Source organism: Prionailurus viverrinus, chromosome D2 (genome assembly GCF_022837055.1).
Source record: "Prionailurus viverrinus isolate Anna chromosome D2, UM_Priviv_1.0, whole genome shotgun sequence".
Lineage (NCBI taxonomy): Eukaryota > Metazoa > Chordata > Mammalia > Carnivora > Felidae > Prionailurus > Prionailurus viverrinus.
In genome coordinates, this window is record NC_062571.1 from 30,515,200 (window position 1) to 30,531,428 (window position 16,229).

Genomic DNA, 16,229 nt, shown 5'->3' on the forward strand with positions numbered 1-16,229 from the left:
CGTCCCCGCCCCCAGGAGCCCGTTCCCCCGGCAGCCGGCGCCGCGCGCAGTAAGCCGATTCCTCCCGCCGCCGGTGCTCGCTCCCGACCATGCGCTAGGCTGCGGGCTCCGGCCACCCGTGGCGGCATGGCCCGGCCTGTGCAGCTGGCACCGGGCTCGCTGGCGCTGGTGCTGTGCAGGCTGGAGGCGGAGGAGGCGGCGGCGGCGGGCACGGAGGAGCCTGGCGGGCGCGCGATCTTCCGCGCGTTCCGCCGCGCCAACGCGCGCTGCTTCTGGAACTCGCGGCTGGCGCGCGCCGCCTCGCGGCTGGCCTTCCAGGGCTGGCTGCGGCGCGGGGTGCTGCTGGTGCACGCGCCTCCCGCTAGCCTGCAGGTGCTACGCGACGCCTGGTGCCGCCGGGCGCTGCGCCCCCCGCGCGGCTTCCGCATCCGGGCGGTGGGTGAGTGCGGGACCCGGGCGGGAGGGGCGCCCCGCGCCGGCCGCGGGGACGGAGCCCTGGCCACCGGGGGCGTGTGCTGCCCGGGCTCTGCTCTGAGGCCGCGGGAGCCGGGGGAAGAGGGGATGGGCGGCCCGTGGGCTGCTGGAGGAGGGCCGTCCTCCCAAGACGTTTCTTCCTGCCAGGACACTGAAGCTCAGCTCCCCCCAGGTCTGCCTGGCCGCTGCCCTGGGCCAACTCCGGGATGCCTCCATATCCCAAGTCTTTCAGCCAGTGGAGCCAACAGGTTCCCGGCCGAAGGAACTTTCTACTTAGAAAAGTGATGCTCTGAAGGAGCCACGGGGCACCCAGACTGGGGTCAGGAGACAGAGGCCTCTGCCCCTGCACCATGAGTATGCTTAGGAAGGATACTATTTCTGAACTGGTTGCTGCTTTTTTTTTAATGAATGAATGAATGTGCTTAGGAAGGATACTGATTCTCAACTGGTTGCTGCTTTTTTTTAATGCATGAATGAATCAGTGAATCAATTTATTTATTTATTTATTTATTTATTTATTTATTTATTTATTTATATTTATTTATTAAAGTTACAGGCTTGGAGCGGACAAGTCTGTGGTTTCTATGCCCTTCTGTACTGGGTGGTGTGGTGGTCTCGCGGTTCAGGGCCTCGTGGAAGGTTTGGGGTGATTAACTGCTTGGGGAAAAGAAATGACAAATGGTGCTCTGAACACAACCCATCCCATTAGCCTAAATAGAAAGAATTCCTCCTTTTCAGCCTTTTCAGAGAGCCCGTTTGTTAGAAGACAGACAGCAACTTTTTGCTTGTATCAAACAGCTTCATTTGAGAAAAGAAAGCACTCCACCGTTGAGTGGTCTTTGACACCCACCACTAAACTCCGGAGGGCTTGTCAGCGCCCGGCCACAGTCTCGTTTGTTTGCATTTAAGAGTGGGGTTGTGACGACCATTTGATGGTGTGCTGTTGACAAGTCACCAGTTGTCCAGCCCTGAATTTTGACTCCTACCAAGGACACCCCCCCCCCTCAGTCCATAAATCCTCCTCCTTCCGTGGAGCAAATAAAACATTTGTTTTACGTCCTCTGGGAGAAGGGAGGTGGGGTGGGGGTTGGGAGGGTACAAGAGGCACTTGATGTTGTGTATCATCTGCTCAGAGATGATGTCTCAATATCGGGGCCAGTGAGGCTAAATAAACCTTGGCTTTTCATCTCCATGCGTTCCCATCTTTCTGGTACCCCTGCCCCACTTTTGTTGGGGGGCAGACCACTTTAACTCTTCTGTTAAAAGCAAAAGAGAGCTCATTTGCAAAGCCACATACACACACTTCATCACCTTTGACTTGTGGGAATTAGTGAAGAAAATTGGTTTCTGACTTTAATAGCAGAGAGCTAAGTAGCCAAGCCAAAATTCTCACAGGGAAGGGGTCTTTCAGACAGGCTGGATGAAAAACTCTTTTCAGCTCTGTGTCCTCTGTTTTTCTGGTTTGAATTAGTGGTTGCATTCTCTGTTCCCCCACCCCCTTTCAAAGGGTGAGAAAGAGTATTGCAGAGAAGGAGTGGATGGAGTTGGGGTCTGGACCTGAGGGTGACACAGAGCACTTGTGCTAAGCCAGAGGCAGCCATGGTACTACCTCTGGGGGCCCATCAAGCAGTGGAGAATGCTGGTTCCTGGGTTGGCCCTGTTTTCTGCCATCTGAACAGTGCGGTGGACAAAGAAAACACGTCGCCAAGTACTCTGATTCTCCACCCACTAGATACTGCTGCCTTGTTGCAAAACTCAGGATGCTACGGACACTATAGCCTGTGGAGTGAACAGTAACAGGGGTCTTTATGCTGGGTCATCACCCCTGACTTGGGTCTCTTAGAAGGAATGGTGTTGAGGTTTTTAACAGAGTCCTGATAAGAATTTGGACATTTTAGCTGGAATTTGCACAAAACCACCTATTAGGACAATTTGGATAGCAGAATGGAGAAAGATCTTATTTGATGCAGGCCAATGGATGCACATGGGGAGGGGGGGTTATTTTAAATAGAATTGATAATTACTGATTTAACTTGGGGTCCTGGGGTCACATCAGAGAACTGCATCAAGACAGCTCTCGGGCCATCTCAGTCCCAGAATGTGGTGAAGGAAGGAGGAGCTGCTTCCCCACAAAGAAATTGGAAGTTTCTGTTCACTTGCTTTCCTGAATCTGGCAGCATTGACTTTCAGAAGCAAATATGGGCTTCCAGGAAGGCAAGGAAGAACAATGGTGCACTCTTGCGGGTACTGTTCCTTTGTGGTGAAGAGCAAAATGTTAGCAAAAGACAAAAAAGATCAATTTGGTCAGATCAATTTGGTTCCTTTGCTGTAGATTTTTTTTTTTTTTTTTTTTTTTTTGGTGAGGCTCATTTACTCCCATATAAAAGTATTTGTGCATGGGGAATGCTGTTGGCCAGCTCAGACAAAGCGCAGGGAGGGAAGGAGAGGTGGCCACCAGCTTTATAAACCCATGGTACTCTGCTGGGTTCTCCTCCTGGGCTTCTGGACCTGGAACTCCTGGGGCCTCATAAAATATGAGGTAGGAGTGCCCTGGTTGAGCGGACAAGAGTGACTGGAGTTTCCACTTTCTGGTGCAGACCTGAATTTAAGGAGGAGTTTATATTTTCTCCTTGTTTTGTGTCTTTTCTTTCCCTCTTCACTCTCCACCTCAACTTCCCTCTGGTGAGAAAAATAGTTCCCAGACTGAGAGCATTCTCCTAAAAAGAGGGACATCTTTAACGTGTGGGCCAAGAGCTAACTCTTCTTTTGTGCTCCAGTCTTCCTGTCTCTGTTTGTTTGTTTGTTTGTTTGTTTCTAATAAGCAAGTGACATTAACAAATGAAAGGGGTGAGCTCTGGAAACTGGAGGGAAATATCTGCTCTGCAAGCTGAGCCACTGCAGGTGGTTAGGGGTGGGGGACACCTGTATTTGTTTGGCTGAATCAGTTGTTACTCTGGGACCACACCTCCTGGGGTGGTGAAAAGTTAATGATGGCTTCCCAGGGTAAGAGAGGGAAGGCCACTTGGCCAAACAGTTTGTTCCTTTCTCCTGAAATTTATAGCTGCGGTGTCCCTACTCTTTCACCCCTAGCATGGCCTTCCATCTGTTCTCATTGAATAAAAATGCCTGTGGCTCTTTCTAAATACTTGCTTCATTAATCCATTCATGTGTCAGGTGCTCTTCTGAGTGTGCTTGTGTTTTAATGCATACTTCATTAAGAGCTGCTCGTGTACAAGGTGAAAATAGAGTCAGCCTATTTCCTTCATGTTCACTTCAAGGGGGGATAGCTGAATGGGAGGCTATGTGCTAGAAGTTGGCTGGCTCAAGTGCCTGGGCGGCTTAGTTGGTTAAGGGTCTGACTCTTGATCTTGGCTGGAGTCATGATCTCATGCTTTGTGAGATCGAGCCCCACATCAGGCTCTGCTGTGTCAGCTCTGAGCCTGCTTGGGATTCTCTCTCTCCCTCTCTCTCTGCCCCTCAAGAGCACACTCTGTCAACTCTCTCTGTCTCTCAAAATAAATAAACATAGGTTGGATGATTCACACAGTCTTTTCCATCCCACTGTGACATGTGTGGGCGCTGCAGGATTGGCCTGTGATTTAGTTGAGCGAGAGTTCTCTGGCATGTGATTTGGGGGGCAGTCTGATCAGGCAGGTCCGACTGGTGAAAGGGAGCCGATAGAAGGATCTTTCCACCTCTCCCCATGTCCCTGATACATCCTGGTTTGCCCGAGACTGCCCTGACTTTAGAATTGATAGTCATGCATCTTGGGAACCCTTTTGGTCCCAGGCAAACTGGGATGATTGGTCATCCTAATTTGGGGGAGAATTGACATTTTAGCAATCCATGAACGTGGTATATCTATGTTTGAGTGTTCTCAATTTTTCTTACTAAGGGCTTGTACTTTTTAGGGTAGAGGGCATGAATATCATTTGTTAAATTTATGTTCCTAAGAACTGTATGCTTTTGGATGCTACCATAAATGGAGTTGTTTTACCTTTTTTTTTGAGAGAGAGAGAGCAGGAGTGTGATCAGGGAAGGGGCAGAAGGAGAGGAGAGAGAGAATCTTAAGCAGGTTCCATGCCCAGCTCTGAGCCCAATGAGGGGCCCAAGGCAGGGCTCCATCTCACGACTGTGAGTCATGACATGAGCTGAAATCAAGAGTCAGATGCTTAACTGAATGAGCCACCCAGGAGTCCCCCCTTAAGTTTTTATTTATTTTTTTAAAAAGATTTTTTAATGTTTATTTTTGAGAGAGAGAGAGAGACAGAGACAGAGTGCGAGCAGGGGAGGGGCAGAGAGAGGGAGTCATAGAATCCGAAGCAGGCTCCAGGCTCCGAGCTGTCCGCACAGAGCCTGACGTGGGGCTCGAACCCACAAAGCACAGGATCATGACCTAGGCTGAAGTCGGATGCTTAACTGAGTGAGCTACCTAGGCGCCTCCTCTTTTTAAAATTAAAAAAAAAAATTTTTTTTTTTCAACGTTTATTTATTTTTGGGACAGAGAGAGACAGAGCATGAATGGGGGAGGGGCAGAGAGAGAGGGAGACACAGAATCGTAAACAGGCTCCAGGCTCCGAGCCATCAGCCCAGAGCCTGACGCGGGGCTCGAACTCAGGGACCGCAAGATCGTGACCTGGGTGAAGTCGGACGCTTAACCGACTGCGCCACCCAGGCGCCCCTAAAATTTTTAAATTTAAATTTTATTTTAGAGTGAGAGAGCAGGGGAGGGGCAGTAAGAGAGAGAATCTCAAGCAGGCTCCATATGCTCAGCACGGAGCCTGATGTGGGGCTCAATACCACGACTCTGGGATCATGACCTGAGCCAAAATCAAGAGTTGGATGCTCAACCAACTGATATACCCAGGCTCCCCCTAGGATGGAATATTCTCAATGTATCTGTTAAATGCATCTGGTCCAGTGTGTCACTCAAAGCCATTGTTTCTTTGTATATTTTCTGTTTAGATGATCTGTGTGTTGATATAAATGGGGTGTTAGTCACCTACTATTGGGGCGCCTGGGTGACTCATTCAGCTAAGCGTCTGTTTCTTGATTTCAGCTCAGGTCTTGATCTTAAGGTTGTGAGTTCAAGCCCCACGTTGGGTTCCATGTGTGGCACCTACTTAAAAATAAATAAAAATTAAAAAAATATAGTTCCCTACCATTATTGTATTATAATCCGTTAGTTCCTTTATGTTTGTTATTAGCCGTTTTATGTATTTGGGTCCTCTCAAGTTGGGTGTGTAAATACTTACAATTGTCAGATCTTTTTGTTGGATTGTCCCCTTTATTATGATATAGTGCCCTTCTTTGTCACTTGTTATAGATTTTTTTTTAATTTTTTTTTTCAACGTTTATTTATTTTTGGGACAGAGAGAGAGACAGAGCATGAACGGGGGAGGGGCAGAGAGAGAGGGAGACACAGAATCGGAAACAGGCTCCAGGCTCCGAGCCATCAGCCCAGAGCCTGACGCGGGGCTCGAACTCACGGACCGCGAGATCGTGACCTGGCTGAAGTCGGACGCTTAACCGACTGCGCCACCCAGGCGCCCCTGTTATAGATTTTTTTAAAAGTTTATTTATTTTGAGAGAAACAGAGACAGCACAAGTTGGGGGGGGTGCAGAGAGAGAGAGAGAGAGAGAGAGAGAGAGAGAGAGAATCCCAAGCAGGCTCCACACTGTCAGCATAGAGCCTGATGCAGGACTCGAACCCACAAACTGTGAGATAATGACTTGGGCCAAAGTCAGACATTTAACTGACTGAGCCACCCAGGTGCCCCTACAGTCTTTGTTTTAAAGTCTAGTTTGTCCGACATATGTATCGTTACTTGGGCTTTCTTTTGATATCCATTTGCATGATAAATGTTTTTCCATCCTCTCACTTTTTTTTCTTTTTTCTTTAAAGTTATTTATTTTGAGAGAGAGAGAGAACGGACACAGGATGGGCAGAGAGAGAGGGAGAGAGAGAGAGAATCCCAAGCAGGCTCTGCACTATCAGTGCAGAACCTGACATGCGGCTCATACTTACGAACTGTGAGATCAGGACCTGAGATGAAACCAAGAATCAGACGCTTAACAGACTGAGCCACCAGGCATTCCTCCATCCCCTCACTTTCAATCTGCAGGTGTTCTTAGGTCTGAAGTGAGTCTCTTAATAGGCAGTTAGGCTGTCCTTTTTCACACCCTGTGTCTTTTGATTGGAGTATTTAGTCTCTTTACATTCAAAGTAATTATTGATAGATACGTATTTATTGCCATTTTATCACTTGTTTTGTGATTGTTTCTGAAGATTTTCTCTGATCCTTTCTTGTCTTTTTCTCATGGTTGGCTGGTTTTCTTTATTTGAATTTCTTTCTCTTTATTCTTTACATATTAAATTTTTTTTTCTAATTAATAGACTGTGTTTCTTTTTTTTTTTAAGTTTATTTATTTTGAGATAGAGGGGGTGGGGAACAGAGAATCTGAAGTGGGCTCTGTGCTGATAGCCCAATGCGGGGCTCAAACTCACGAACCGTGAGATCATGACCTGAGCCAAAGTCAGATGCTTAACTGACTGAGCCATGCAGGTGCTCCAGTATTCTTTGCATACTTAGTCTGTCTTTTCCTCTTTTAAAATGTCATTCTAGGGTGCCTGGATGGCTCATTCGGTTAAGCATCTGACTCTTGGATTTCAGCTCAGGTCATGATTTCACAGTTTGTGAGATCGAGCCCCATGTTAGGCTCTATGCTGACAGCATGGAGCCTGCTTGGGATTCTCTCTCTCCTCTCTGTTGTTCCCCTCTTTTCTCTCTTGTGCTCTCTTTTTCTCTCAAAATAAATAAACTTTTAAGAAATGTCATTCTGGTGACGAGAAATGTCTAGCCTGTTGAGAAACTAATGGTCATGTCAAGATCATTTAGACAGTCACCAGGAACAAATATCTGTGTCCCATGTCTTCTTTCTCCCAAACACATCTTCATATCTCCCCAGTCTTTTGTAGCTTGATTATTCCTTTTCTTCTGTTAGGTGGTAAGCTGGAATAATTCTGTCCATTTTGCAGACAGGAAATGGAAATCAGGACTGTCACGTGGGTGGTGGTGTGTGCGTTTCTTGCCTTCCTCTTTATTCACTACCGGTCTTCCCATGGTTCCTGTGAAGGTTCTGGCATTTTTCACAAGCCAGTGCCCTGGCCCTCACTCTCCCTGTGAGGCTATCAGATTGCCACCATGGCTTTGGTCCACTCCAAGGCCCAGGAAATGGCAGAAACAGCTGCTCGGACCATGCCCCTGCTCTTACCTCTCTCCTTTCTACCCAGGATCCTTCCACACATGTTTTTCTGGCTTTGTTCTGCCAGATGTTACCTTTCTCCTTACTCTGTGCTGAGACAGCTGAACAGTTCAGTCCGAAAGAGCCAAAGGGCTCACAACAGGGTGTCTTGTAGGCATATTGTTACCAAGCTGGATGATCTGTATGTAGCATCTGGCCAGTTAATGAGTGTTTCTGGCTCCATGTTTTGATTTAGCAACTGGTGGATAAGAAAAGACACCTCGAGTTGCTGCCATGTAGCATTGAGGCCCAGTGGGATGAAAAGAACCATTAATCTGAAAATCAGCTTGGACTCCTCTGCCTTCTTTCTCATACCCCAGGCCAGTAGGTCACCAAGCTCAGGGAAGCTTAACTCCTCAGTGTTTCTTAAACTCAGTTCTTTCTCTCCATTTCCCCTGCTAGGCCTTTGTCCATCCAAGATCTTACCATTTCCTACTTGAGTTTTGACTTCAGCTTCTTCCCTTGGCTTCCCTTTCAGCCAGCCTTGGCTGGCTCCGTGCACTTCAGTCCATTCGCCACCTCACAGGTAGATGGACTAATGGCATCTAAAATGCGTATCTAATTCTGCTCTTCCTCTGCTCAGATACCTCTGCTGCTCCCCTTTGCTTTTCAGAAAAAGTCCAGAGCCCTTAACATGCATCACAGTGCTTCTAATCCCATTCCAGCCTGAGCCTCCTTTTTCTCCCCACCTTCTGAAAGGTGCCTGCCTTCCTGTTATCAGTCAAGGTTCAATCAGAGATACAGAACCGGTATGAGATATATATATATATTCAGAGATTTATTACCAGGAATTGACTTTTGCATGATTGTGGGGGCCAGGGAGGCAAGTCCAGAATCTGCAGTTCTTGCCATCATGCAGGGCAGGCGGGGACTCTGAGGCACAGCCAAAGCTGCTGTGTATAGGTAGAATTTCTTCTTTTGAGAAGCCTCAGTTCTACTCGTAAGGCCTTTCAGCTGATTGAAATCTAGATTAAGTAGGATCATCTCCCTTACCTAAAATCAACTGAGTGTAAACTTTAATCACATCTATAAAATATGTTCACAGCAGTCCCTGGGTCAGCATTTGATTGAATTACGGAGCTGTAGCCTAGCCAGAGTGATGGTTGAGACTGACCATCACACCACCTTTCGGCCAGACCTGAGTGCCACCCTCTGAACAAGCTGGGCTGTCACCGAGGGTGTCTGCAGGCTGTACCCTCTGCCGGGTGCCCAAAGTGGGTGCTCTTTTGTCTCCCCCATGCCAGCCATTGGCAGGCTTCCCATCACTGGCTGTACTCACGTGCCTGTTGCTCTTCAAAGAAAAGCCAGTTATTGAGTCATCCTTGAGTTTTAGACATCTCTGTTCTTACCTCTGTTGCTGACTGAGGGGTGAATGTCCCAGAAGGTCAGCTCCACACTGTTTGTTTGTAAAAGATGGTCATCTTCCTTCTCCCATTGTGCCATGCATCGAGGCTTTTATTTCTTATTGTATTTTAGAGAGAGAGCAAGGGAGGGGCAGAGGGAGAGAGAAAATCTCAAGCAAGCTCCACGCTCTGAACGTGGAGCTGACGCGGGGCTGGATCCCACGACCCTGGAATCATGACCTGAGCCGAAATCAAAGAGTCTGACACTCAACTGACAGCCACCCAGGCACCCCAGAGAAGCACATTTTAATAAAGCAAAGGGGGAGGGCATGTGTCGCAGGGCATGGCCCACATGGGGAACTACAGGCAGCCAGGCACGGCCGGAGCGTGGAGTGGCACGTGGGCAGTGGCGTGAAGGGCCTAGAGAGGGGCTGGCCTGTGACAGACTCTGACCACCATACTGAGGGGTGTGGATTTGAGCCTGAGGCCACTGAAGAGTATCAAGTTGTGGGGTGAATAATGCATATGTTACACATTACATTTGACGTGGTGCGTAGGAAATCTTTCCCAGCCTTATGTGGGCATTATCTTTCCTCCAGAGTGTTTTCTGCAGTGGTGGTTCTTTTGGAGGGTTACATAGCCTGTGGACCCACTGTAGTTTGTGCCGTTTGCGCCCGTGAGGTGGTGGTCTGCCCTCTGAGTAAAGCTGTGGGGAGAGGCCGAGGGCCATTTAGGACACCCAGATCTAATCCTCTGCCCCTAAGCAGCTGAGTGAGCAGCTTCTGATCCAGTCCTCTGGGCGCCTCGGTCGCCTCCTGTTGGCAAGCATCCTACCTGCCCTTTCTGCAGAGTTGGCCTCAGGCTCAGATGGGACACCCTCTGGGAGAACACTTTGGAAAGTACAGAGTGCAAGAACCCAAGAACCAAGCCTTGCCATTTATTTATAAATCTTTTTTATCTTTCATCAATTTTTGTTAGTTTTCAGTGTACAAATCTTTCACTTCCTCAGTTCAGTTTGCTCCTAAGGATTTTATTCTCTTTGATGCTATTGTCAATGGGATTGTTTTCCTAATTTTCTTTTTGGATACTTGTTAGTGGATAGAAATGCAACTGATTTTTGTATGTTGATTTTGTTCCCTGTAACTTTACTGAATTTGTCAATTAGTTCTAGCAGTTCTTTTGTGGAATCTTTTCGAGTTTTCCACGTGTACGATCATGTCAAAAAGTGATTCCTCTCCTTCTTCTCCTCCTCCTTCTCCCCCTCCCCACCTTTTTTTTAAAGTACTCTGCCCTCAACGTAGGGCTTGAACTCAGCGCTGAGATCAAGAGTCGCATGCTCTATCAACTGAGCCAGCCAAGTGCCATGTACTTCTTCCATTTCAATTTAGATGCCTTTTATTTCTTTTTCTTGCCTAATATCTCTGGCTAGGCTGAATAGACGTGATGAGAGTGGCCATACTTGTCTTGTTCCTGATCTTAGAGGCAAGGCTTTCCGTTTTTCCCCATTCATTATGACCTTAGCTATGGGCATCTCATAAATGGCCTTTATTGTGTGAATTTAATAAGGCTAGTTTAAGGTAATTTTTTCCTGTGTTCATGGATTGGAAGACCTGATGTGGTCTACAGATTCATTGCAACCTGTCAAACTCTCAATGACATTTTTTACAGAAACAGAAAAAAACATTCTAAAATTCATATGGGATCACAGAGGATCCTGGATAGCCAAAACAATCTTGAACGAGAAAAACAAAGCTGGAGGCATCATGATTCCTGATTTTAATGTGTTATAAAGCTATAATAATTAAAACATTTATGGTACTGGCATAAAGGTAGACATATACACCAGTGGAACAAAATAGAAAGGCCAGAAATAAGCCCACATGTACACAGTTAGCTGGTTTCTGATAAGGGTGCCAAGAATACACAATGGGGAAAGGCTCGTCTCTTCGACAAATGGTGTTGGGAGAACTGGATATCCGCTTGTGAAAGAATAAAATTGGACTCTTTTCTTAGACCATACACAGAAACCAACTCAAAATGAATTAAAAACTTGGGGCACCTGGGTAGTTCAGTTGGTTAATAAGCATCTAACTCTTGATTTTGGCTCAGGTTATGATCTCACACTTTGTGGTTTCAAGCCCCGTGTGGGACTCTGTTCTGTGAGCAGAGACTCACTCTCTTCTTCTCTCTCTGCCCCTCCCCTGCTCACACACACACACTCTCTCTCTCAAAGTAAATAAAGTTAAAAAAAAAAAAACAGATTCTCTCTCTCTCCCTCTGCTCCTCTTCCCCACTTGCACTCTCTCTAAAATAAAATAAAATTTAAAAAAATGGATTAAAGTCTTAAATGTAAGACCTGAAATTGTAAAATCCCTAAAAAAACAAAAAACAAAAACCTAGAGGAAAAGCTTCATGACATAGGTCTTGGCAATGATTTCTTGAATAGGACACCAAAAGTACAGTCAACTAAAGCAAAAAAAGGCAAGTGGGACTAAAGTACAAGCACCAAATATTCACAGTGGCTGTGTTCTCTCTTGTATTGATTATGGTTGGGGTGTTCTGTGTGCATGTGTGTGCTCATGCGCTTCTGGAATACTTTTTATATTTTTAAGATGTTACCTTTTTTTAGCGCCTGTTATTTTTATTTAATGGGTTGCTTAGGGTAACATATGCATCTGGTACAAAAGGGCACATAGTAAAACGTCTCTTTTCCCTGCCCCCAGCCGTATTTCTTTTCTCTGGGAACAGCTGCCGTGCCTGGTTTCCTAATCCTTCCAGAGATAGTTTATACATCTACAAGCAATACAAAGGTATATATTTGCCCCCATTTTTTACATAAATGTTAGCATGTTACAGGTATCTTTTTTTCTTGGAAACACAAGGTTTGTAGAAAGGTCGTTAAAAAAAAAAGTATAAATGCAAGGAAGCTAACAGCACTGATCCAGTTGCGTGTGGAAACACCAGCTGTGTGGCATGTGGACAGGTATTACATGGAAGAGTTTCCTAGGTAAGTGCGTATGGAAACCACATTTAAACAGGTTTTGTTACTGCAAAGACTTCTGGGAGAACTTAGTCTGTTGACTGCCTGCATCTAGGAGGCAGGAGAAAGATCTGAGTGCTCCAAGCTTGTTCTACCATGGAAACCTCTTTTGCCAAACTCTTTCTCGGGGAGACGTTTGAGGAATTCTTGGGAAATTCTGGGTTCCTATGGAGCGTCTTGTAGAAGGAGTTGATAGGCTCATCAGGCGGGCCCAGAGGCCTGTAGAGGGCCTCTGTCTCTGAGCTGTTGTGATAGTGGGATGGAGAGAGAGAAAGTAAAAACTGGCAAAGCACACCTACCCTGGGGAGTCTGAGCCATGGAGTATGGAAGGTTGGGAGGGGAAATGGGGAACATGGACAGAGTCTGAGCTGTTTGAAGAGTACTAAAAAAACCTTCTTTTTAACATTTATTTATTTTTGAGAGAGAGAGACAGTGTGAGCAGAGGAGGGGCAGACACAGAATCTGAAGCAGGCTCCAGGCTGTCTGCACAGAGTTCGACTCAGGATTCGAACTCATAAACCGTGAGATCAAAACCTGAGCCAAAGTCAGACGCTTAACCGACTGAGCCACCCAGGTGCCCATATTTGAAGGGTATTAATCATGGGACTTGGGACTGAGTTTTCCCAGCATTCTGATCCTGCAGCCCTCCTCTTATTAATGAAAGTCACCATGCCTGCCCTGCCCCCAGAGTTGTTGGGGCTTTGGATATGGAAATGCCCTAATCAGATATTACACACACACACACACACGCACGCACGCACGCACGCACGCACGCACACAATTAATGGAAGAAGTTTCAAGGAGTAGAGTTTGACTTCACAGGTTTTATAGGTCAGAGGGCTTTTCAAAGGCTCCCTGGGGGTTCAGCTAAATTGTGCTAGTTAGGGAAAGTCAGACTTTAAATTTTAATGCAGGGTACTCTTTAGATCAGCTGACTTTTTACAGATGAGGAAACAGAAACTGCTTGCCCAAGATCATTTGCAGAATTAAGGTTTTTACATGATAATTTAACTTAAAAAAATTATCTGTTGGGGCAAGAATGTTCAAAATGATCCCCTTGCTGAGTCATGGCACCTCTCTATGGCTCTGCCGCATTTCTTTAGCTGTGATTAAGGATCAGTAAGTCCCTTGTGAAATTCTTTTTCTCTTTTAATTTTTATTATTTTTTTATGTTTATTTTTTGACAGAGAGAGAGAGAGAGAGCAAGCTGTGAAGGGGCAGAGAGAGGGACAGAGAATCCCAAGCAGGCTCCACACTGTTAGCACAGACCCTGATGAGGCTCCATCTCACAAACGGTGAGGTCGTGAACTGAGCCAAAATCAGGAGTGGGACGTTTAACTGACTGAGCTACCCAGGTGCCCCATATATTTTTTAAGTGTTTATTTTTGAGGGAAAGAGAGAGAGAGAGAGAGAGAGAGAGAGAGACACAGGATCTGAAGTGGACTCTACACTGACAGCAGAGAGCCTGATGTGGGTCTTGAACTCATGAAACGTGAGACAAAGACCTGAGCCTGTCAGAAGCTTAACTGACTGAGCCACCCAGGTGCCCCGTGAAAATTCTTTTTAAATCAAAACAGCTTTTGTCTCCTCAAGTCTAAAACCATCAGTTGTAAGTGTATTTATTTGATGGAAGGGTCTGGCAACACAAATTTTTCCATGGCTGATTAGTCTTACATAAGTGCAATTGCTTATAAGTTACATTTTAAAAATGAAATATTTGGCTTCTTTTTGGGGGTTTAGTGAGGCATAATTTACATACAGAAAAATTTATTCTTTTTAGGTATACAAGTTTGAGTTTGGACAAATGTAAACAGGTAACCACTACCACAATTAAGATATAGGGTATTTCTGGGACGCCTGGGTGGCTTAGTTAGGTAAGCGTCCAACTCTTGGTTTCAGCTCAGGTCATGATCTCATGGTTTCGTGAGTTTGAGCCTCTCGTCGAGATCTGAGCTGGCAGCTCGGAGCCTGATTGAGATTCCCTCTCTCTCTGCCTCTACCCGACTCACGCTATCTCTGTCTCTCTCAAAATAAATAAATACACAAACTTGAACTTAAAGGTATAGTGTATTTCCATCCCTCCCCCCCAAAATTCCCTAGAGTCCCTTTGTGATCAGTTCCATCCTTTCACCCTGATCCCGACAGCCACTGATCTGATTTCTGTCCCCATAGTTTTGCCTTTTTTGGAATGTCGTAAATGAAGCATTTTGAGTCGGGCTTCTTTCACTTTGGATAATGCTTTTGAGATTCATCAGCGTGTGTATCAGTAATTCATTCCTTTTGTTGCTGAGTAGTATTGTAACTTGTAGATGTTCCTCAATGTGTCCTTCCATTCACCCAGTTGATGGATACTTGGGTTGCTTACAGATTTTAGTGATTATGAATAAAGCTGCAACGAACATTAACTAACCACAGGTCTTGGTATGGGTATGTGTTTTTATTTCTCTTGGGTAAATACCTAGTGGGATTAGAGAGCTGTTTTCCCCAGTGGCAAAGCATTTTGCATTCCCAATGTAGGAGTATTCTAGTCTAGCATTTGATACTGTCTTTTGTTTAGTTTGATAATTTTTGGCTATTCTAATAGATGGATAGTGGTACTTCATTGTGGTTTTAATTTGTATTTCTCTCATGCCTAGTGAGCTGAGTATCTTTTCATGTGTTTATTTGCCATTTGTATCTTCTTTGGTAAAGTGTCTGCTAAGATCTTTTGCCCATTTAAAAAAAAATGTTTTTTCCCTTATTGGATTGTACAAGTTCTTCATATATGTTAGATACAAGTCCTTTATCATATATGTGTTTTGCAAACGTTTTCTCCCAGTCTTTTTTTAAAATTTCTTAGAAAATGTTTATTTGTTGAGTGCCTGGGTGGCTCAGTTGGTTGAGCGTCTAACTCTTGATTTCGGCTCAGGTCACGATCCCAGGGTTGTGGGATGGAGCTGTGCATCAGACTCCACGCTGACTGTGCAGCCTGCTTGAGATTATCTCTCTCTGTTTTTCTGGCTGTCTCCCCAGCTTGCGCACTCTCTCTCTCTCTCTTTCTCTCAAATAAATAAAATGTAAAAAATTTAATAAATATGTTTATTTTTGAGAGAGAGAGAGAGAGAGAGAGAACGAATGGAGGAGGGACAGAGAGAGAAGGAGACACAGAACCTGAAGCATGCTCCAGGCTCTGAGCTGTCAGCACAGAGCCTGACTTGGGACTTGAACTCAGCAACTGGGAGATCATGAGCTGAGCTGAAGTTGGATGCTTAACCAGCTGAGCCACCTAGGCACCCCTCTCCCAGTCTTTGTTCTGTGTATTATTCTTTTTACCAGCACCTTATGAAAATCAGAATTTTTAATTTTAATGAAGTACAATTTATCAATTTTTCCTTTGTGTGTTTGTTGTGTCCTAAGAAATCTTTGCCTTACTAAGATCATAAAGATTTTTGTCCAAGAAATTTTTAAAAATTTTATACTTCTGGTTTATGTTTGGTTTTCTGATGCATTTCATGTTTGTATATGATATATGTGTTGAGGTTCATTTTTCTGCATATGTATGTCCAATTTTTTAAGAACTATTTGTTGAAGAGACTGTCCTTTCTCCATTGGCCCTTTGTTGAATGGAAATTGACCACATATTCCTGGAGTATGTTCTCTTCCTTTGATGTCTATAACCTGTCATTTCACCAAAACTACAATGTTTTGATGACTAGCTGTATAGTAGATCTTGAAATCCAACTTTCTTTCTTTTGTTTGTCTATGATGGGTCCTTTTCTTCTCTTTTCTTTTTCTTCTTTTTTTAAAGGGTCGTATTCACAGTAACTGCGTATTAGGACAGTGTCTCAGTTACATGGGTTGATTTGTTGATTTTTTAAAGATTTTTGTTTTTTTAAGTTTATGTAAGCGTTCTACACCCAACATAGGGCTTCAACTCATTACCTGAAGATCAAGAGCCATATGCTCTACTGACTGAGCCAGCCAGGCACCCCCCCCTTTACTTTTCTGTACAAACATTAGACTCAGCTTGTCAATTTCTACAAAGAATAAAATCCTGCTAGAATCTTTATTAGGATTGTGTTAAATCT

At 45.2% G+C, this 16,229-nt stretch overlaps 1 protein-coding gene across 3 annotated transcripts in view; it reads left to right on the plus strand.

The window, feature by feature from the left end:
• The first annotated feature begins 126 nt into the window (after window positions 1–126).
• The window catches only part of STOX1 (storkhead box 1), a 50,832-nt gene continuing 34,729 nt past the window's right edge, over window positions 127–16,229 (plus strand). For all 3 annotated transcript variants that reach the window (XM_047826190.1, XM_047826192.1, XM_047826191.1), the window contains exon 1: window positions 127–439. In XM_047826190.1, the coding sequence (XP_047682146.1) occupies window positions 127–439 (313 nt within the window). The remainder of the gene's footprint in view (window positions 440–16,229) is intronic.